The sequence below is a fragment of the Babylonia areolata genome, chromosome 7, assembly GCF_041734735.1.
Source record: "Babylonia areolata isolate BAREFJ2019XMU chromosome 7, ASM4173473v1, whole genome shotgun sequence".
Taxonomy (NCBI): domain Eukaryota; kingdom Metazoa; phylum Mollusca; class Gastropoda; order Neogastropoda; family Buccinidae; genus Babylonia; species Babylonia areolata.
Window position 1 is genome coordinate 50,764,145 of NC_134882.1, and position 22,500 is coordinate 50,786,644.

The following is a 22,500-nucleotide window of genomic DNA, read 5'->3' on the forward strand; positions in this document are numbered from 1 at the left end:
TGATGCTGCAGGTGGACGACTATCTGGCCGATGCCACGGTGGTGCTCAAGTCAGGCTTCACCAGCAACTTCGTCCTGAAGGTCACCTGGGAGAACGTCAGCTGCAGTGAGGACTGTACGGAGGACAGGGTGATCTCCACAGGGTGTCCGGTATGTTCGTCTTCTTTTTGTTCAGTTTGGTTTATGGTTAGTTGTTGATCTGTTTCTTTGTGTGTTTGATTTTGTGTTTTCTTTTTTGTTTGTTTGATTGTTTTGTTTGTTTCTTTCGACTGCACGGAGGACAGGTTGATCTCCACACGGTGCCCGGTATGTTCGTTTTCTTTTTGTTCAGTTTGTTTTATGGTTAATTGTTTATCTGTTTCTTTGTGTGTGTGTGTTTTTTGGGTTTTTTTTGTTTGTTTGTTTTTGCTTCATTGTTTCTTTCTTTCTTTCTTTATTCATTTATTCGTTTTCTCTTTAATCCATTCGCTACTTAATTCACTCATTGTATTCATTTATTCATTTATTATTCATTTATTGGTTAATTAATTAATTTATCTGTTTATTTATTTATTCGTTTCTTTCTTTCTTTCTTTATTTACTCATTTATTTATTTAGTCATTCATATGTTTATAAATTCATTGATTTATTGATTTATTTATTTATTTTTTGCTAAACGAGGCAGTGTAAAGCAGGTAACTTTCTTTTCGCAAATAATGCCCTCCAAGGGTGCAGGGGGGGGGGGGGGGGCGGGTGTGGGGGGGTGGGAGTGTGGGGGGGACGCGCTTAAAATACTTCAACACCACGAGATACGTACACACACGCGCATACAGACACACACACACACACACACACACACACACGCACAGACGCGCGCGCGCGCACACACACACACACACACACACACACACACACTCACACACCACGCACACACACACACACACACACACACACACACACACACACACACACGTGCACGCACGCACACTCACACACACCCATAACCACCACCCACAGCCCACATACACACGCTAAATCTGAAATATGTAAATCATCGATGATTGTGATAATGATGGCGATGATAATAATAATACTGATAATATCATAATACTGATAAACCACTACTTCTACTGGTGATAATGATGATGATAACGTTAATAGTATTAACATGAAAAAAATATGAGAGAGACAGATGAATAAACTATCCACAAAATCAATAATCAATCGAATTGTTTAGTTAGGGGTGGTGAATGTGTTCAGAGTAAAAGTTGCTAAGTGTTTCAGAGCATGTCGGGAATTAATAAGGTGGAGTTGGAGATATTTGCTTTCCATTCGCAAAATAATCGTTGATCCTATGTTGTTGTAGAATGCACCTACCGTTTACAAGAAGAAATGAACTATACCAAAATGTTTATGACAGTTTTATCAAAGAAATTATAGTCCAGAGAGTCCATTTTTGAAGATCGGTACAATGCGGTAATTAGACAGCAGATCACTTTCATACGTTGTATACATAGTGGTGGCTTTAGCCTTTGTTCTGTTGTATTTCGTTCTGTTTCTGTTTTGCTTGGTTCTGTCTGTCTGTCTGTCTTTCTCTGTTCACTCGTTGCTTCTTTATCTTCCTGTCTTTGTTTCTTTCTTTATTCGTTTTATATTTACTTCACCTGTTCTTCTTCCATTTTCCCTCTCATCTTCCTTTTCTTACATTGTCATAAATGACACCTTTAGCATGTGCGTCAGGTAGCGCCATCCCCTCACCTCTTTCGCACTTTCTTCCTTTTCTTTCTCATTTGCCTTTTCTTACATTGTCATAAACTTTAGCATGTGCGTTAGGTGACTCTTTATCCGTTCACTTATTTCGTCCTTTCTTCTTCTTCTTCTTTCCCCTATCTTTTACACTTTCTTACACTGTCATAAATGAAACGACGGGCGCAACAGCCGAGTGGTTAAAGCGTTGGACTTTCAATCTGAGGGTCCTTTGTTCGAATCTCGGTAACGGCACCTGGTGGGTAAAGGGTGGAGATTTTTTCGATCTCCCAGGTCAACATATGTGCAGACCTACTTGTGCCTGAACCCCCTTCGTGTGTATACGCAAACAGAAGATTAACTACGTATGTTAAAGACCCTGTAATCCATGTCAGCGTTCGGTGGGTTATAGAAACAAGAACATACTCAGCATGCACACCCCCGAAAACGGAGTATGGCTGCCTACATGGAGGGGTAAAAACGGTCATACACGTACGTGAAAGCCCACTCGTTTATATACGACTGAACGTGGGAGTTACAGCCCACGAACGAAGAAGAAGAAGAAAAAGAAGAAGGAGATAAATGATACCTTTAGCATGTGCATTGGGTAACTCTTTATCCGTGTGTTTTGGTTTCCTGTTCAGTCGAACACGTTCCAAGTGCTGATCGCCGCCAATACAGAGCACACTTTCGCCATTTTCAACTACTACAAGATGGAGATTCCCTTCACAGTCCACCAAGTGGTAAGCCGGAGTGGAGCTTATTTTGTTCTTTGTATTTCATATTTATTTTGTTATTGTATATTCATAATTTTCTCTCTTTTTTTGTGCGTAGTGCTGGCCTAAAGGGAACGCGTCCACCTTGGAAGCGAGAGAACCTGAGCGCACTGGTTCGAATGTTATGGTCGCCAGTATTTTCTCCCACTCCACTAGACCTTGAGTGGTGTATTTGTATTTCTCTTTTTTATCACAACAGATTTCCCTGTGTGAAATTCGGGCTGCTCTCCCCAGGGAGAGCGCGTCGCTACACTACAGCGCCACCCATTTAAAAAAAATTTTTTTCTTGCGTGCAGTTTTATTTGTTTTTCCTACCGAAGTGGATTTTTCTACAGAATTTTGCCAGGAACAACCCTTTTGTTGTCGTGGGTTCTTTTACGTGCGCTAAGTGCATGCTGCACACGGGACCTCGGTTTATCGTCTCATCCGAATGACTAGCGTCCAGACCACCACTCAAGGTCTAGTGGAGGGGGAGAAAATATCGGCGGCTGAGCCGTGATTCGAACTAGCGCGCTCAGATTCTCTCGCTTCCTAGGCGGACGCGTTACCTCTAGGCCATCACTCCTGGACGCTAGTCATTCTGAGGAGACGATGAACAGAGGTCCCATGTGCAGCATGCACTTAGCGCATGTGAAAGAACCCACGGCAACAAAAGGGTTGTCCCTGACAAAATTCAGTAGAAAAATCCACTTTGATAGGAAAAAAAATAAAATTGCATGCAGGAAAAAATACAAAAATGGGTGGCGCTCTCAGTGCAGCAACGGGCTCTCCCTGGGGAGAGCAGCCGGATTTCACACAGAGAAATCTGTTGTGATAAAAAAGAATATTCAAAACAATGCAATTCAATACAATACAATACCATACTGTTAACCATTCAAATATGATTGCCACGTAAAAGTCAAGTATAGGTTTTTTTTTACTCACTTATGTAAACAGTGTGAGTCTATGTAATAACCCTGTGTGTGTGTGTGTGTGTGTGTGTGTGTGTGTGTGTGTGTGTGTGTGTGTGTGTGTGTGTGCGTGTGTGTGGTAAACTGTAACATTGTCATTTTCTCTGGAAATACTACAAATTTGGCACAAAAATAGCAAATGATCAGTTCTTTCCATACATTCTAATCATAATGCTATTGGGAAGGGCACAAAGTGGATTCAAATATTTTCACACACACACACACACACACACACACACACACACACACACACAAAAGTTACATTTTTCTTTTATTTTATACAAAAAACGTAGTATTGTTATGCGACCTACTGACACAATGAACAATAGCAGTCGTTGTCTCTTATCACGAGGAAGTACACATCGTATTACCATGACAACATACATTTCCGTCACTGGTCCGGAAAAGTTGGTTTGGTCGTGGGGGTGCGGGGGGTGGGGGGTTGAGGGGGGTGCGCTGAACGACACACAGCATTCTCCATTACAAGCGGTCATTGGATAGGGCCTGAGTATATACAGATGATATATCGTCATTACTTAGCGTACGTAAAAGAACCCACGGCAACAAAAGGGCTGTCTCTGGCAATATCCTGTAGAAAAATCCACTTCGATGGGGAAAAAAACAACAACAAAAGAAATGCAGGCAGGAAAAAAAAATCCAAAAAAATGGGTTGCGCTCTCAGAGTAGCGACGCGCTCTCCCAGGGAGAGCAGCACGAATTTCACACAGAGAATTATGTTGTGACAAGAAAGAGTAATACAATACAATACAATACCATCACACTGATAAACACATTTACCGTAAACACTTGCCATAAAATGTAAACATGCTATAATCATTACTTAACCACGGACAATAAAATGAATTTTGTGCAGGTGATAGATTTTGAAAAAAAAAAATTGTCTGGGGCTAGATTTTTTTTTCAAAGAAAACGATCTTAAACAAAATGTAAATAACGAAACTGAATTAAAATCTCTAAAATGAGAAATTGTTTCCTGATAAAAGAATTAAAATCTCTAAAATGAGAAATTGTTTCCTGATAAAAGAATTAAAATCTCTAAAATGAGAAATTGTTTCCTGATAAAAGAATTAAAATCTCTAAAAGGAGAATTTGTTTCCCGATAAAAGAATTAAAATCTCTAAAAGGAGAATTTGTTTCCCGATAAAAGAATTAAAATCTCTAAAAGGAGAATTTGTTTCCTGATAAAAGAATTAAAATCTCTAAAAGGAGAATTTGTTTCCCGATAAAAGAATTAAAATCTCTAAAAGGAGAATTTGTTTCCTGATAAAAGAATTAAAATCTCTAAAAGGAGAATTTGTTTCCTGATAAAAGAATTAAAATCTCTAAAATGAGAAATTGTTTCCTGATAAAAGAATTAAAATCTCTAAAATGAGAAATTGTTTCCTGATAAAAGAATTAAAATCTCTAAAATGAGAAATTGTTTCCTGATAAAAGAATTAAAATCTCTAAAAGGAGAATTTGTTTCCTGATAAAAAGGCGACACACACGTCAAAATAGAAATAAGATTGAATTACATCCACATAAAATCAGATCGTGCTTCCATGTTTCATTAAGAGCATTCATACTTAAAATATGTAATATGTGCTGAGCACAGTATTCACTCATTTAAGTTGTGAAATGTAGAATAAAAAAGTAAGTTGTGAATGATATCAGATAGTTAGTCAAGCAGATCAAATGAAATGTAATTTTATACCTTAAGAGCCGTGAAACAAAGAAGACTAGCGGCCATTACAGCCAAGACAAAACTACTGCAACAAGAGTTTGTAAAAAAAAAAAAAAAATTCTCAAACGCCCGTTTACTAAAATCAGAATGCATCCCAACAATAACTACAAAGCAATAGCAACAGCAACAACAACAACAACAACAACGAAAGTGAAATGGCACACATCTGCTTTCAACACGTCGTTGAGGCGTGTGTTTGTGAAGGGGGATATACTTCATGACTCGTTTAAACGTAATTGACTCCATTCTCTGTGAGAGTGCGTCTGATTGCCTTGTCAACACCAGTTCATGTTGACACGTGTGTGTGTGTGTGTGTGTGTGTGTGTGTGTGCGCGCGCGCGCGAGTGTATCGTGCGTATGTGTGTGTTTTACGCCACGGAAGTGGAGAGGGATCGAAAATGAGGTCACCGTGAGAGCGAGGCATGAAGGGCCACAGAATTTTGGACAAAAATTTAAAAAAAATTTTTTTTCATGACGATGAAGGAGGAGGATGGTGATGTTAACGACGCTGCTATGGAGGTCCACCAGGTTTGGGACTACTTGACAAGGCTGTACTTAACGCTTTCTGTCATAATGATACCCAGGCCCGAGAGATACAGACAGACACCTGCAGTGTTGGTCAGGAAATAAGAGCAACACACGTAAGGACTCGTCCGTGAAGTGGATGATACTCGACTGTGTGGTCCCAGTCCTCGCCATTTAAGCCCATAGCACACTCATCTCTGGGTAGAGGCCTGGCGCTGGCCGAAAAACGCTAACCACTTCGCCCCGTTGGCTGGTATGATGACGTTGATGATGATTAGTAGGAGGAGGGTTGTTTATTGTACGCATGGGTTGCCATCTAAACATTTAACGTCTTTTATGTTTTCATGTTGAATGACTGTTATTTCCGTGTATTGTTCGTGTGTTTTACGCCTCAAGTGTTTTTTTCTTGAGATAATAAACTATTCTGTATTCTGTAGTAGTAGTAGTAATAGTACGTACGTACTACTACTACTGCTACTACTACTACTGCTATCTTTTATACTACGCATGTCCTTTTTCCAGGCAGGTCTCAACGGCGGACATGGTCGTGGCTGGACCGACGTCATCCCGTGCCAGGGCCCATGCGCAAAGCGTTCCAAGGGAGATCAAAACAGGATTGCTTCTCTTGTGTCACGTGTGGGAAGTGACGTGGATGGACGCTACATCCTGGCAGTCACGGATGACATCATCGTTCGAGGAGGGTGTCTGGCAGATGGCTTGAAGTTCGGTGAGTGGCAACGTAGGAGATCGGTTCTCGCCTCTCACCGTGATGGTTGACTGACCACGGATGTGGTGATGGCTGATGACGCGAGCGGCGGTCAAAGTGCGGTGGAGTGCTGGCCTGGAGGTAACGCGTCCGCCTAGGAAACGAGAGACTCTGAGCGCGCTGGTTCGAATCACGGGCTCAGCTGCCGATTTATTTTCTCCCCCTCCACTAGACCTTGAGTGGTGGTCTGGACGCTAGCCATTCGGATGAGACGATAAACCGAGGTCCCGTGTGCAGCATGCATTTAGCGCACGTAAAAGAACCCACGGCAACAAAAGGGTTGTTCCTGGCAAAATTCTGTAGAAAAATCCACTTGGATAGGAAAAACAAATAAAACTGCACGCAGGAAAAAATACAAAAAAAAAAAAAAGGTAGCGCTGTAGTGTAGCGACACGCTCTCCCTGGGGAGAACAGCCCGAATTTTACACAGAGAAATCTGTTGTGATAAAAAGAAATACACATACAAAATACAAATGGTTTTAGCGCTGGATTCTCGGCCGTAGTTTCTTTGAGTTCGATCCCCGCCACACCGTGGTGGATTATGAGTGGAGATTTTTTTTTTTCAGATCCGACAGGTCAACGTAATATGTCCAGGCCTGTTAGTGCCTGAACCCCATTTGTTTGTGTACGCACGCAGAAGATCAGATACGCACGTTAACCTTCCTGTTATCCATCTCAACGTTCGCTGGGTTATCGATACGGGAACTTGCCCAACATGCACATCCCCGAAAACGGAGCATGGCGGACTACATAGTGGGTTAAATGAAATCAAACAAAAACGGTCATATACGTAAATGTTACATGCCTGTATGAGCGTGTGTATGAGTGTACATGACTGAAACCTGAATGAAAGACACAGGAAACGAATGATGAGCGCCCGATTGCATCTGTCAGTTGGCATCTACGCAGGTAGACAACCTGTGTGCAGATGAATCCTTGTTTGTAAAGCGCTTTGAGCTTGGTCTCTGACCCAGTATAGGCACAATGTAAGTATCCATATCATCGTTGTCATCATCGCCGATGGAAAGTGCAGCTCGCCACACTTGCATAATTCGCATAAGCAAGTATGAAGACGAGGACGAGATTGACAGTAGGCGAAAACGTGCTTGTGTGTGTGTGTGTGTGTGTGTGTGTGTGTGTGTGTGTGTAATGTACCATTTGTTCTTTCCATCGCTTTGTTACCTTTAATAGACTATTCCAGTTACTATTCTTATTCGTCGTTCTTATTATTTTGATTTATTTCATTTTATTTCTTTATTTTTATGTTTTGTGTCGTTCTTTATTTTTATGTTTTGTGTCGTTAAATGGGCAGAATTGTGAAAAGGCCTTTACTGTGCCTAATTCTTTACCCATTAAAGATTCAATCAGTCAGTCAGCCTTCTTCTTCTTCTCCTTCTGCTCCTTCTCCTCCCCCTCCAGGTCTGTCTCTTGTGTGTCAAGCCCTGGGTCTCATTAATTTCTTTTTAATCCTCCAGTACACGTTGGACCCTCTGTGTGTGTGTGTGTGTGTGTGTGTGTGTGTGTGTGTGTGTTCGTGCGTACAATCAGAATCAGAATCAGAAACATATTTATTTGGCACGAAAACCGTGAATGAAAGCTTTATAGACACAACATTAAAGGGTAAAACAACAACAACAAAAACGCACACCTAATTTATATGCGTGCGTGCGTGCGTGCGTGCGTGTGTGTGTGTGTGTGTGTGTGTGTGTGTGCGTGTGTAGCGGAGCTGGAGGTGTTCCCCAGGCAGGCCGGCATGTTTGGCGGAGAGATGCTCTCCGTGTCTGGCACCTGCAGCACACCTGGCACCAAGATCTACTGCCGCTTCAACCGCCAAGCCGTAAGTCACACAGTCAGTCAGTCAGTTAAGCAGTTCTTCTGTCAGTGAAGCAAAACTCAAACCAAGCAACTCATCCAGTTTGTGAGCGTGTAGAGAGCTGTATTCGTTTGTAAAGCGCATAGAGCTTCAAGAGTATGCGCTATAACTAGACGTCTTACCAACTAAGTAACTAACTAGCTGACTAGCTGAATAAATATAGAGCGCTTCTTAGTTTCAGTTTTTACGGGGTGTCAAATCTCAAAGCGTGGGGAATGTAAATCGTCCAGGACATCCCTCGAGGCTTGATGAGGGCTATGGGGTAATGTGGGGGTCAGGCATCCGCTCTCCTTTTCTTTCCTTTCTTTTTGAATTTCAGCAGAAAAAGTAGTGTATTCTTCTTCTCTTTTTTTTTTGTAATCAACATTTTAAATTTTTTTCTTTTACATGTAGTCAAATATGCAACAACACAAACAACAACAGTTTCACACGATATACTGTTGTAATAAACTAAAGACATTATTAATAATAATAAGTAAAATAGGATAAAGTAGATAGGGCATAAGTCAATGGATGAGTTTTGTTAGAGTCAGCAACGACAGTTTATCCCTGAATGAATCACATCAATCATCAGATAATGATATTTATCAAACAAACAAAAAACAAAAAAACAAAACAACAACAACAACAAAACAGCAACAGCCCCCGCCGCCCCCACCCAGTATTCTTCTTCTTCTTCTTCTTACCATTATCTTTAGTGGTTGTAGTAGTAGTAGTATCATTATTATTATTCTAGATCAATTCGCACGCTCTGACTCATCCTTGAAAATTAGACAATCAAATCAAATCAAAAACACTTTATTAATCCACATGGAAATTAAGTTGTGTAATCACAGGCTCATTGTAAACACTGGCATAAAATCATGCGCAACATAAGAAGAGATTAAAACTAGTCAAATAAGAATTCCCAATAGCTGACGATATACTAACCCCCCCCCCACCCACACACACACACATACTCCTGTTAAGACAATAGGGTATTGCACAACAATATCAACAAATGAAAACATCCAACAAAACTGGCAACTCAGAGAGGCATTTTGGCGGTCACTGTAGCAAACAATAAAATCAAATAACTCGCGCAGTTTGTGTTTGTGAGCGGCAGAGAACTGTAATAGTTTGTGAAACGGTTCTAGGCTTTGGTTTTAAGGTGTCGGAGGATTCGGACATAATCCATATACAACTTAAGCTGCTTAAAGAAAGAGCGAAGAAAAATGAAGTTCATGTGTGACCTGCGGATAAAGCCCAACGCGATTGTGAGCATACCATTTTTTTTTAAAAGAAAATTAACACAAAATTTATAAAAACTGATGAATAAAACGAAACAAACAAATACGCAAACATCAAGATGTTGTAACAAAATGAAATATACGAAGAAATTAGTGAGAAAATAAAAGTGGACTGGTCAGTGATGCAAGTAACAAATCAGGTGTAGTAACCAGTTTGTGAGTTGTGCAGAACTGTATTCGTTTGTAGAGCCGTTCTTAACAATGAATAAACTTACTGATGAAATCTTGTTAACTGAAAATTGCCCATGCCATACCTGCACCCACCCTCGTCTCCGACGTGCACAAGGTTTAACCAACGCGTGGTACACATACTATATGAATTAAATCATATTTTCAAAACAATCTGCCCAGTTCGCGGTAAACTAGAAATATATCTGAGTGATGTCCAGACAAACATTTATGATAGTCATCAGTCTCCGACTATGATCATCAGAACAATAGCGGGGACAACTGCTGTCCCGAATGTATCGGCCAGAAATATGATTGTAGTGGAGTGTTGCCCAAGTTAATCCCCACTCTCTCGGCCAAGAGAGCTTTAGGACAGTCGGCGTTGGGATGGTTCCCAAAGGCCGACTAGCCCCCAATTAAGGTTGCAGCACTTAAGAGCCAATACAATCTTGCCTCCAAGTTTGAGAGGCATAGTCCTTCACGAAAGACTGAGCTGTAAACGGATGTCACTTGCAGTGGGGTAACCATTGATCATACAGCCCTCATTTTGCTGCTGGCGCAACAGTAAGGTGATGTCAATCTGTGATAGAAGCTGAACGTTTGGTCTTTGAGAGCCACGGTCCTCCATATAAGACTGAGCTGTAAACGAATGTCAATTGCAGTAGAGAAACCATTGATCATACAGCTCGCATTTTGCTGCTGGTCCGACTGCAAGTTGATGTTAATGTGTGACAGATGCTAAGCGTTTGGCCTTTGAGAGCCATGGTCCTCCACAAAAGACTGAGCTGTTAACTGATTTCAGTTGCAGTGGAGAAACCATTGATCGTAAAGCTCACACTTTCCTCTGGACCAACAGTAAGGTGACGTCAATCTGTGATAGAAGCTGAGCGTTTGGCCTCATGTTTGCTGCTGGTCCGACAGTAAGGTGACGTCAATGTGTGTTCAGGTTGTACAGACCCTCATGTTTGCTGCTGGTCCGACAGTAAGGTGACGTCAATGTGTGTTCAGGTTGTACAGACCCTCATGTTTGCTGCTGGCGCAACAGTAAGGTGACGTCAATGTGTGTTCAGGTTGTACAGACCCTCATGTTTGCTGCTGCACCAACAGTAAGGTGACGTCAATGTGTGTTCAGGTTGTACAGACACTCATGTTTGCTGCTGCACCAACAGTAAGGTGACGTCAATGTGTGTTCAGGTTGTACAGACCCTCATGTTTGCTGCTGCACCAACAGTAAGGTGACGTCAGTGTGTGTTCAGGTTGTACAGACCCTCATGTTTGCTGCTGGCGCAACAGTAAGGTGACGTCAGTGTGTGTTCAGGTTGTACAGACCCTCATGTTTGCTGCTGGTCCGACAGTAAGGTGACGTCAATGTGTGTTCAGGTTGTACAGACCCTCATGTTTGCTGCTGCCCCAACAGTAAGGTGACGTCAATGTGTGTTCAGGTTGTACAGACACTCATGTTTGCTGCTGCACCAACAGTAAGGTGACGTCAATGTGTGTTCAGGTTGTACAGACACTCATGTTTGCTGCTGGCGCAACAGTAAGGTGACGTCAATGTGTGTTCAGGTTGTACAGACACTCATGTTTGCTGCTGCACCAACAGTAAGGTGACGTCAGTGTGTGTTCAGGTTGTACAGACACTCATGTTTGCTGCTGGCGCAACAGTAAGGTGACGTCAATGTGTGTTCAGGTTGTACAGACCATCATGTTTGCTGCTGGCGCAACAGTAAGGTGACGTCAATGTGTGTTCAGGTTGTACAGACACTCATGTTTGCTGCTGGTCCGACAGTAAGGTGACGTCAATGTGTGTTCAGGTTGTACAGACCCTCATGTTTGCTGCTGCCCTCATAGTAAGGTGACGTCAATGTGTGACAGAAGCTGAGCGTTTGGCCTTTGAGAGACATGGTCCTTCACTGAAGACGACTGTAAACGACTCTTAATTGTTGTGGAGTGACCATTGATCGTACAACCCTCATGTTCGCTGCTGGTCCACCATGAAGGCGATGTCAATGTGTGTTCAGGTCAGCGAGGGGGTGATGGAGAGCGTGATGAGGGGGAGGTGCCCTGTGCCCATCCTCACCACCCGGGGGGAGGTGGAGGTGGAGATGTCCCTGGACAACGTGTCCTGGAAAGCCAGGACACATATCACCATCAGTCAGTGGTTTTGTGCTGTGTTGCATTGTGCTGTGTTGTGTAGTATTGTGTTGGACTGTGTTGTGTTGTGTTGTGTTGTGTTGTGCTGTGTTGTGTTGTATTGTGTTGGACTGTGTTGTGTTGTGTTGTGTTGTGTTGTATCATTTGCATTATATTGTGTAGTATTCATCATAATTGTCTCTTTATTTTGTTGATTTATTCTTTTTTCCCTTCAATCTATTCTATTTCATTATCTGTCTGATATATATATATCTATATATATATATATATATATATATATATATATATATATATATATATATATATATAATTTATTTATTCATAATATTTTATTTATTGGTGTATTCATTTACTTTTTTTATGGACTTTTTCCCCTCAAGGCCTGACTAAGCACATTGGATTGCTAAGCAGATGTGGTGTAGCGTATATGGATTTGTCCGAACGCAGTGACTCATCCTTGAGTGACTGAACTGAACTGAACCGTGTAGTATTGATCATCGCTGCATTGCGTTGTGTTGTGTTGTGTTGTATATTATCGAATATCATCGTGTTTTATGGCGTTGTGATGTGTTGTATAGCACTGTGTTGTGCTGTGTTATTTTGCTTTTTTTTATTGTGTAGTATTGTGTTGTGTTGCATATTATCGAATATTATCGTGTTTTAAGTCGTTGTGTTGTTTCATTTTGTAACATGATTTGCGTGGTATTGCTTTATAATGTGTTGTATTGTGGTGTGGTGTTTAGTGTTGAATTGTATGTCTCAGCATGGTATAATTGTGATGTATTAATGATAATAATAATAATAATAATAATGGTATTTGTATTGCGCTGAGTCCTGGGCAGAGACAAATCAAAGCGCTTATTGTGGTGTGTTGTATTGTGGCGTTTTGAAGTGTATTGTATTGTGCAATATTGTACTGTGTGGCACTGTGTTGTGTTGCATTGTGTTGTGTTTTTTATATTGTTTTTTGTTGCATTATATTGGACTGTATTGTAACGCATTGTATTGTATTTGTGTTGCTTTTCGCAACAGCTTTCCCTGTGTGAATTTCGATTTGCTGTTTACTGAATAACATCGGTATGTACAGTCATGGTTCCATGTGTGTGCTTACCTTTGTCGTGATAGTGCACATGGAACAATTTCTCTTATCTGAGATAATGGAATTATCCAATCGCTTGTTTATTTGACTGATATATGGAAACAAAGCGAGTGTATGTGATTCGCGCGATTGTGTGTGTGTGTGTGTGTGTGTGTGTGTGTGTGTGTGCGTGTGTGTGTGTGTGTGTGTGTGTGTGTGTGTGTGTGTGTGTGTGTGTGTGTGTGTGTGTGTGTGTGATGGTAAACTTGAACGCTAGCATTTTCTTGGCTGCCAAGTATGATGGCACCAAACATAGTAGAATGATGGGTATGTGTAAGACCTTTTAATTCATCCTCCGTCATTAGATGGTATGGTAAATAGGGTGGGAGGCCAAGGGTCGAGGTCATAATTTTGCAAAAAATGGGGAAAAAATAGCTTGACAGAGACCGTATCTCACATCCATTTTTGTTTTTATCAAACCTGTTATTGTGGCTTGTCTTGAGTACAGCATGATCCATAAAGAAATTAAAAAAAAAAAATCAAATGTCAACGGTCAGGTTCATGACATGTCATACGATATTGACAGGGAACATAGTGAACGTTTCAATTTGCAAGAGAAAAGTTTCATACACAGTCTTCATCAAATTTAGTACACACAATGACTGGTAATGATAAGAGCAAAAACCTGTATAAAGAGACAAGGTCATAGGTCAAAGTTCAAGGTCCCGACTTCGCGTTTTGGGAAAAGAAAGTATTTAGAAGCATGATAGATCTTAGGGTTTCATCCAGTTTTCAGTAAACATCGTATAGTGATTTAATTTGGTCAGAACATGAATGTTTTTTTTTTCTTTTATTAAAGGTCAAGGTCATATCAATGTGAGCGTCTTTTTGAAAAATGATCTGCTTTGAAGTTTCAGTTTCAGTTGTTTTTTGTTGTTTTTTCTCCCACGATTCCTTCATTGGATGAAGAGATTTTAGTCACGGGAGTGTCTTTTGACAAAATTAATGATCTGCTTCGCTGTTTCTTTTCTCTCTCCACACCCCCCATGATTCCTTCATTGGATGAAGGTGGTGGGCATCACAGGTGGAGAGTCAGGAAGGGTCTTGCCTCCATAGATCCAGTGATTATTCCATTCAGTCAGGCTTTTTGTGTCACGTGCAGTCCATCCCGCGAGGCTGCCCCCTCCTGTGGACATCAGGGACCTGCAGGAGGCCTGGTACCGGATCCAGCCGGACGTTCTCAGGCTGAGGTGGAAGAGCGGACTCTTCTCCTCCAACATGGCCGCCACCCTGGACCTCCTCCTGATCGGCTACAGGGAGGACGAGGGCAGCGACAGTCCCGTGAGTTTTGTGAGGGATGACTGTGGCAGTCTTGTGGGTTTAGTGAGGAATAACAGCAACAGTCTTGTGGGTTTAGTGAGGAATAACAGCGACAGTCCTGTGGTTTTAGTGAGGAATAACAGCGAGAGTCCTGTGGGTTTAGTGAGGGATGACTGCGGCAGTCTTTTGGGTTTAGTGAGGGATAACAACGACAGTCCTGTGGGTTTAGTGAGGAATAACAGCAACAGTCTTGTGGGTTTAGTGAGGAATAACAGCGACAGTCCTGTGGTTTTAGTGAGGAATAACAGCGAGAGTCCTGTGGGTTTAGTGAGGGATGACTGCGGCAGTCTTTTGGGTTTAGTGAGGGATAACAACGACAGTCCTGTGGGTTTAGTGAGGAATAACAGCAACAGTCTTGTGGGTTTAGTGAGGAATAACAGTGACAGTCTTGTGGATTTAGTGAGGAATAACAGTGACAGTCTTGTGGATTTAGTGAGGATTAACAGCAACAGTCCTGTGGGTTTAGTGAGGAATTACAGCGACAGTCTTTGTGGGTTTAGTGAGGAATAACAGCGACAGTCCTGTGGGTTTAGTGAGGGATGACTGCGGCAGTCTTGTGGGTTTAGTGAGGAATAACAGCGACAGTCCTGTGGGTTTAGTGAAGATTAACAGCGACAGTCTTGTGGGTTTAGTGAGGGATGGTAGCGACGGTCCTGTGGGTTTAGTGAGGAATGATAGCCACAGTCCTATGAGTTTAGTGAGAAATGACAGTTACAGTCATATGAGTTTAGTGAGAAACAACAGCGACAGTCCTGTGAGTTTAGTGAGATATATCAGCGACAGTCTCGTGAGTTTAGCTAGGGATGAGTGCGATAGTCTTGTTGGTTTAGTGAGGAATGTTAACAACAGTTCTGTGAGTTTAGCGAGAGATATCAGCGAAAGTCCCGTGAGCTTAGCGAGAAATGACAGCGAAAGTCCTGTGCGTTTAGTGAGGGATGACTGCGACAGTCTTGTGCGTTTAGTGAGAGATATCCGCTACAGTCCCGTGAGTTTAGCGATAAATGACAACGACAGTCCTTTCATTTTACTGAGAACTGACAATACAGTCATGTGACTTAAAGTGAGATTTTTCTACAGAATTTTGCCAGGAACATCTTTATTTTGATGTCGTGGGTTATTTTACATGCGCTAAGTGCATGCTGCACACGGGACCTCGGTTTATCGTCTTACCCGAATGACTAGCGTCCAGACCACCACTCAAGGTCTAGAGGAGGGGGAGAAAATATCGGCGGCTGAGCCGTGATTCGAACTAGCCCGCTCAGATTCTCTCGCTTCCTAGGCGGACGCGTTACCTCTAGGCCATCACTCCACATTAATTTATACCATTATTATCACCACCACCACCACCACTTCCCGGTCACATGGGGGTTTAGTGAAGGAGACCGGAGTTAGGTGCCTTTCCCAACAGAGTACACAACAACACCCCATTGCTGTGTTGATGTCGTGGTGGTGGTGGTGGTGGTGGCTGTTCAGGTGGTGATGAAGCAGCTAGAGCAGCTGGCCACACACGTGGTCAACAGGGACGAGAAGTACACGGTGGACCCCACACAGTTCTCCTGCTCGGGCAGCGATTGCTTTGACTTTGAGATCGCTCTGCTGCAGCTCCGTGTGGCCGATCGCTTCGTTGACAAAAGCACCAAGTATCAGTAAGTGTGTGTGTGTGTGTGGATGGGGGGCGTGGGTGTGGGTTGGTGGTGTGTGTGTGTGTGGTTGTGGGGGTGGGGGTGTTTGTGTTTGTGTGTGTGTGTGGGGTGTGTGTGTGTGTGTGATGAGATGGTGGTGGTGGAAGTGTGTGTATGTATGTGTGTGTGTGTGTGTGTGTGTGTGTGTGTCGGGGGTGATGATGGTGGTGGTGGTGAGAGTGTGTGTGAGAGAGAGAGAGAGAGAGAGAGAGAGGAGAGGTGATGCTGGTGGTGGTGAGAGTGTGTGCGTGCCTGCGTGTGTGTGGGTCGAGGGAGGGGGGCGTAGGGGGGTGGGGGTAGGGGGGCAAAGAAAGATTTACATCGACGTCTTTAACACACACCATATCATAAACAAAAAGAGTGATCTCAAAGGCCCGACCAGTCACCCCCCCCCCCCCCCCCCCCCGTGCCTGTGGCAGGTCCATCACGCTGGGCCCAGTCACCCTGGGGTGGTACGTGAGGCGGGCGATGGAAGCCCGGCACGGCGAGGAGTGGCCGGCCTCCAGGTGCCACGCCTGGAGCGACCGCGACCAGCGCAGCGGCGACTGGCAGCGACACCTGCTGCCCTGCCCCTGCACCCTGGAGCAGGCCCTGGCGGACTGGGGCCGCTGGCAGCCGGACATGGGCTGCAACATGTTCACCGGCAGCGTCTGCACCTACCACGTTGGGGCCAGGCACTGCGTCCGCTCCGTGCATCCCTCGTGAGTTTGGGGTCTGGTGGGTGGTGGTGGTGGTGGTGGTAGGGGTTAGGGTGGTGGTGGTAGTTGTTGTAGTGGTGGTGGTTGTAGGGGTGGTGGTGGTTGTTGTGGTGGGGGTGATGGTGGTGGTGGTGGTTGTGGTAGTTGTTGTGGTAGCGGTGGTGGCAGGGGTGGTGGTGGTGGTTGGGGTGGTGGTGGTGATGGTGGTGGTTGTTGTTGCTGTTGGTGTTGAGGTGGTGGTGGTAGGGGTGGTAGTGGTTGTTGTTGTGATGGTGGTGGTTGCTGTCGTTATTGTTGTTGTGGTGGTTGTGGTTAGGGTGAGGTTGGTGGTGGTGGTTGTCGTTGTGGTGGTGGTGGTGGTGGTGGTGGTGAAGGTGGTGGTGATGGTGAATGTAGGGGTGGTGGTCGTGGTTGTGGCTGTGGTGAGGTTGGGGTGATTTTGTGGGTGTAGGTTGTCTGGACGTGTGGGTGGATGGGTGGACTGTGTTCGTTGATTTGGACAAGTACAGGGTAGTGGTGTGGTAAATGGGCTTGTTGAATGGAATACGGCACATGATATGATATTTTACTCTACCACAAAAGAAAACAAAAATAAAACAAAACAAAAAAACAACAACAAAAAACAAACAAAACCCGACAAGAAAGAAAACAAAAAGATTTATGCAAACATTCATGATACACGCATGCATGTACGCATACATACATACGTACATGCATATATACATACATACAGACAGACAAACATCTGCATCATCATCTGCATCATCATCAGTATCATCATCATCGTCATCATCGTTATCTTCTTCTTCTCCTCCTCCTCCTCCTCATCGTCACTATTATTAGTATCATCCTCATCCTCATAGTAATTATCATCAAAACACCATCATTATGATGATCATCACCACCACAGCATCATCATCATCATTATCTTCCCCTCCTCCTCCTCCTAATTATCATCAACATTATATAAATAAAAACAATCCATAACATCGACAATCCACCCCTATGCCCACCCACCCGTGCCGTGACCCACCCGGGGGGTACCCAACCCTACCCTGCCCCACCAGACCGGACGCGGCAGGCAACCAGTGCTGCTACGAGGAGGACGGAGACCTCCGCTACGCCGCGGACACCTACCAGGGCTCCACCCCGGACCGGGCACACGACTGGGGGGCCGCCCCCTTCGGGTCGCCCGGACACGTGCCCTCGCTGTCGCACTGGATTCAGGACGTGGTGACCTTCTACTACTGCTGCCTGTGGGTGAACTACGGGGACTGCAGCTACTACATGGACCGGAGGGCCACCCGGGACTGCAAGGACTATGTGCCTCCTCATGCCGGTGAGGCGGTGGTTTTTATCTCGGGTTACAATGGGTTACATACTGGAAATTTTTCCGATCTCCCAGGTCAACGTAATTACGTACAGATCTGCTAGTGCCTGATCCACCTTCGTGAGTATACGCACGCAGAAGATCAGATACGCGCGTTAAAGGTCCTGTAATCAATGTCAGCGTTCGGTGGGTTATGGAAACGCGAAAATACCCAGCATGCACCCCCTAGTATGGCTGCCTACATGGCGGGGTAAAACAAATTGGTCATGCACGTAAAAGCCCACTCGTGTACATACGAGAGAACGTGGGAGTTGCAGCCCACGATCGCAGAAGAAGAAAATCTAGGGTTTTTTTGTTGTTGTTTTTTGCGTACGTGTGTGTGTGTGTGTGTGTGTGTGTGTTTTACATTTATATTACATTCACCAGGGGGAAGGTGGCAGAATGGTTACGACGCTCAGCTGCCAGTACAGAGAGTCTGTGAGGGTGTGGGTTCGAATCCCGCTCTCGCCCTTTCCCCCGAGTTTGACTGGATAATCGAATGAAGCGAGGTCCCGTGTGCAGCACGCACTTGGCGCACTGAAAAAGAACCCATGGCAACGAGATTATTGTCCAAGACACAGATATATAATATGCATGCACTTAAGGTCTGACTAAACGCGTTGGGTTATGCTGCTGGTCAGGCATCTGCCTTGTAGATGTGCTGTAACGTATATGGCTTTGTCCGAACGCTGTCACACCTCCTTGAGAAACTGAAGCAGTATTAAGTTTTGTTTTCGCGCGCGCACGCGCGCGCGCGCGTGTCTGTGTGTGTGTGTGTTTGTGTGCGTGTGTGTGTGTGTGTAGTGTAGCGTATTTGTGAGTGCAGTGTGTGTGGGTGTGTGTGTGTGTGGGTGTGGGGGGGGGTGCATGTTCAGTCAACTGACCAGTCAACGGGTTAATCAGCGTTGACCATCGACACAGTTGAATTCAAGTTTCAGTTTGTTCTTCAGTCCGAACCTGCTTTCTTTCTTCCTGTTCTCTGTGTCAAGACGCGGGTTCTTTTACGTCCGTCAAGTGTTTGCTGCGCACGGGACTTTAGTTTATTGTCTCGCCCGAAAAACAAACAAACAATTAGCACCCAGACCACCATTCAAGGTTAGTGGAGATGGCGAGGATGGGGGTAGGTGGGTGAGTGCGTAACTTTCCTGTTGTAGCCGTTGATCGTGTGTGTGTGTGTGTGTGTGTGTGTGTGTGTGTGTGTGTGTGCGCGCGCGCGCGCGCGCGTGTGCGTGTGTGTGTGTGGCCTCTTCTTCTAATTGTGTAGAAAAATCCACTTCGACAGAAAAACAAATTAAAAAACAACAACAAAAACAACTGCTGGCAGGAAAAAAAAAAAAAAAAAAATGGGTGGCGCTCTCACTGTAGCGACGGCGCTCTCCCTATAGGGGAGAGCAGCCCGAATTTCACACAGAGAAATTTGTTGTGACAAAAAAGAAAAAAAGAAGAAAAAAAAAAAAGGGGGTAACACAAATACCTTAACCTGTTTTCTTCCTTTGTGTTTTGTGTGCCCAGCGGCTGTGTACGGCGACCCTCACGTGACCACGTTTGACGGCGCCAGCTACTACTTTGGGGGGTCTGGGGACTTCTGGCTGCTTCAGTCTGACCACCTCAACATCCAGGGCCGCTTTGAGGAAAGGGAGAACGAATGTAGGGTTTGCTCATGGTTTTAAAAAAAAATTTATGTGGGTTGCTTATTATTATCCACAACATCTGTGTGTGTTTGGTGGTTGTGCTTGTTTGTTTGGTAACGAGCTCCCCCCCCCCTCCCCCCACAAGCTTGCATGCACATACATTAACGTACACACACGCATTTTCACACATATATACACGCGCACATGCACACCGACCTAAACACACATACACACACGTACACACAACACGATTATACACACACGCACAATGATTTTGTGTGTTTGCGTGCTCGCGCGTACGTGTATGTTGTGGCTGTTTCAGTAATATTTTGTGGAATTGATTTCTTTCCTGGCTAATGTGTGGTATGTGGTATGTGTGTGTGTGTGTGTGTGTGTGTGTGTGTGTGTGTGTGTGTGTGTGTGTGAATGAAGACGCGTGTATGTCATTGCGTGTCTGGTGGTAGGCTATTATTTACACTCGCTTATGTTTTTGTGTATGTATGCATGTTGTTGTTTTCTTCGAACGCGAGTACTTTCATGTCATGCAATCTTTTTTTTTAGCCATCAACAAACATTTTGTGCAATTTATATGTTGGGTTCTATAAAACATCACGGAATTATTCTGAACGTTTTTGTAAAGAGTGCCCTAGAATTTGGGAAATTTAATTTGTGTATTTAGCCCCAGAATTTGGGAAACACAATTTCTAAATTTCGATGAAGGATGACTGACGAAGGGGATGATGATGAATATTCTGCTATAGGGATTTCTGTTGAGGCTCAGGACAACTTTGTAGCGCGGTCTTCTCGCTGGCTGCCTTCACCTCTACACTCCATCTTGCTCACTACGATCAGCTTCGGATCCACTCCACTTACATATACCCAGATTCAAACTCTCGACTGTTGGCCACCGTTCTTTCTCTGTCTCTGGACCTTGCAATTGGAATGAACTTCCTCTTTCGCTTCGTCAAGTCTCCACACTCAGCTCTTTCAAGTCTGGCCTTAAAACCCACCTCTTCCCAAAGTAGCCTCCCTTCCCTGCGTCTTCCTTGTCTTTTTAGTTTTTTTCAGTTTTAGAGTTATGCTTGCGTGAGAATGACTGGTGCGAAAGCGCTTTGATTTGTTTATGCACAAGATTTAGCGCTATATAAGTACCATTATTATTATTATTATTAATATAGCCCGGCGTCAGCCAGACTGAGAGATACAGACGCTTGCGGTGACGGTTAGGACATTTTGAATACCCCAGAAGACGCATCCGGATTACCCTGTGTGGTCCCAGTCTTCCAAACAGAGCCCGTGATGCACCTAGCTCTGGATAGGAGCTAGCCGCGGATAGAAAAAAAGAAGAAAGATAAGTAGAACCAACAAAAACAAAAATGTCTGGGATTGAACCCACGTTCCTCTCAGTCGTCGGTCCATTCGCCACGGCGGCCAGTTCACTGAATTTGTACCTGCTTTTAAAAAAATTTAATTTAATTTAATTTAATTTATTTTTTTCCAGTCCTAGTGATCAGTTCCCAAAACCAGCTGGCGCCAACCAACTTGACCTCTGTGGTGATGTGGACGCCCGGAAGTGACGTCATCACCATCGGTCTGGCGCCCCCTGGCGGACCCACCAACCGGAAGCTGGACATCAGGGTAGGCAACCAGCGGCGTTTCTTTGAGGAGAGCAGCCAGATGTTCCAGGACTTTAAAGGTGGGTTTATTTGGTTTCTGGTTTCTTTCATTCTTTCTTTAAAAAAAAAAGATCCATTTTGATAGGTGAACATTTCAAAAGCCGTAAACCAGTGGAGTTTTGGCCTAGCGGTAACAAGTCCGCATCAGAAGCGATAGAATCTGAGAGCACAGGATCGATTCCCGCATTTGCCAGAATTCTATTCCCCTTGGACGCACTTAACGCACGTAAAAGAACTTATGGCAACAAAGGAAATGTCCCTGGCAAATTTTCGTAGTAAAATCCACTGTGATATACTGATAAAAAAGCATACAATAAATCCCTCCTTACTAGGATTAAGCTTGGGTCCATTTCGCTGGTATGGAAAGCAACCAACCAAACAAAAAAATGGAAATATGACCACCTATCCCCTCCGAAATCACATAGATAGACAGACAGACAGACAGAATTAACATATGTTTGATATTATGAAATTGGTTATTCTTAATTATGTTCATGATAAGGGAACATAACATCCAGTTCTTGCTCCGCTTTATTTAAAAACAAAACAAAACAAACAAAACAAAAAAAAAAACAAATGCAAACGTGCACCACTTGGAATGACTAGTTTACATCAGTCGCAAAAAGTGATGAATCACTTCTTCTTCTTCTGCGTTCGATGTTTTGGCTGCGTCAGACGGTCACCCCTGTCGCCACGATGTAACCCACGGTCTTCTCCAGGTCGTGGCGGTCTCCCCAAAGCTGCGCCTGTAGCTCTGTGCCCCCTGGCCAGGTTTGACGCCGTAGAGCTTCATAGTCGCTCTACTCTGCCTTCCCCTGACCTTCAGGTTGACAGAGGCACCGGTCGCTTTGGTGGGCCCCTTTGAGGCAGGAGGCCCGGCTCCGTCCCTCCCCGGTTGTCGCTGATAGGGACGACGCCATGACGACAAAGTGGTCTGACGCATAACCATAATCGTTGATGCGTGTGTGTCCTGAATTTTTAACCAGAAACCTGCGCCGTAGCTGACACACTCCGTCT

At 44.1% G+C, this 22,500-nt stretch overlaps 1 protein-coding gene across 2 annotated transcripts in view; it reads left to right on the forward strand.

Annotated features, from left to right (window-relative positions):
• Positions 1-22,500, forward strand: part of LOC143284103 (sushi domain-containing protein 2-like) — a 62,159-nt gene that overhangs the window by 21,867 nt on the left and 17,792 nt on the right. For both annotated transcript variants that reach the window (XM_076590748.1, XM_076590747.1), the window contains exons 4-14: positions 1-149; positions 2,369-2,467; positions 6,242-6,446; positions 8,207-8,322; positions 11,837-11,969; positions 14,210-14,388; positions 15,901-16,073; positions 16,529-16,810; positions 17,875-18,146; positions 19,689-19,823; positions 21,309-21,503. The exon at positions 1-149 is cut by the window's left edge and continues 56 nt beyond it. In XM_076590748.1, the coding sequence (XP_076446863.1) occupies positions 1-149; positions 2,369-2,467; positions 6,242-6,446; positions 8,207-8,322; positions 11,837-11,969; positions 14,210-14,388; positions 15,901-16,073; positions 16,529-16,810; positions 17,875-18,146; positions 19,689-19,823; positions 21,309-21,503 (1,938 nt within the window). The remainder of the gene's footprint in view (positions 150-2,368; positions 2,468-6,241; positions 6,447-8,206; positions 8,323-11,836; positions 11,970-14,209; positions 14,389-15,900; positions 16,074-16,528; positions 16,811-17,874; positions 18,147-19,688; positions 19,824-21,308; positions 21,504-22,500) is intronic.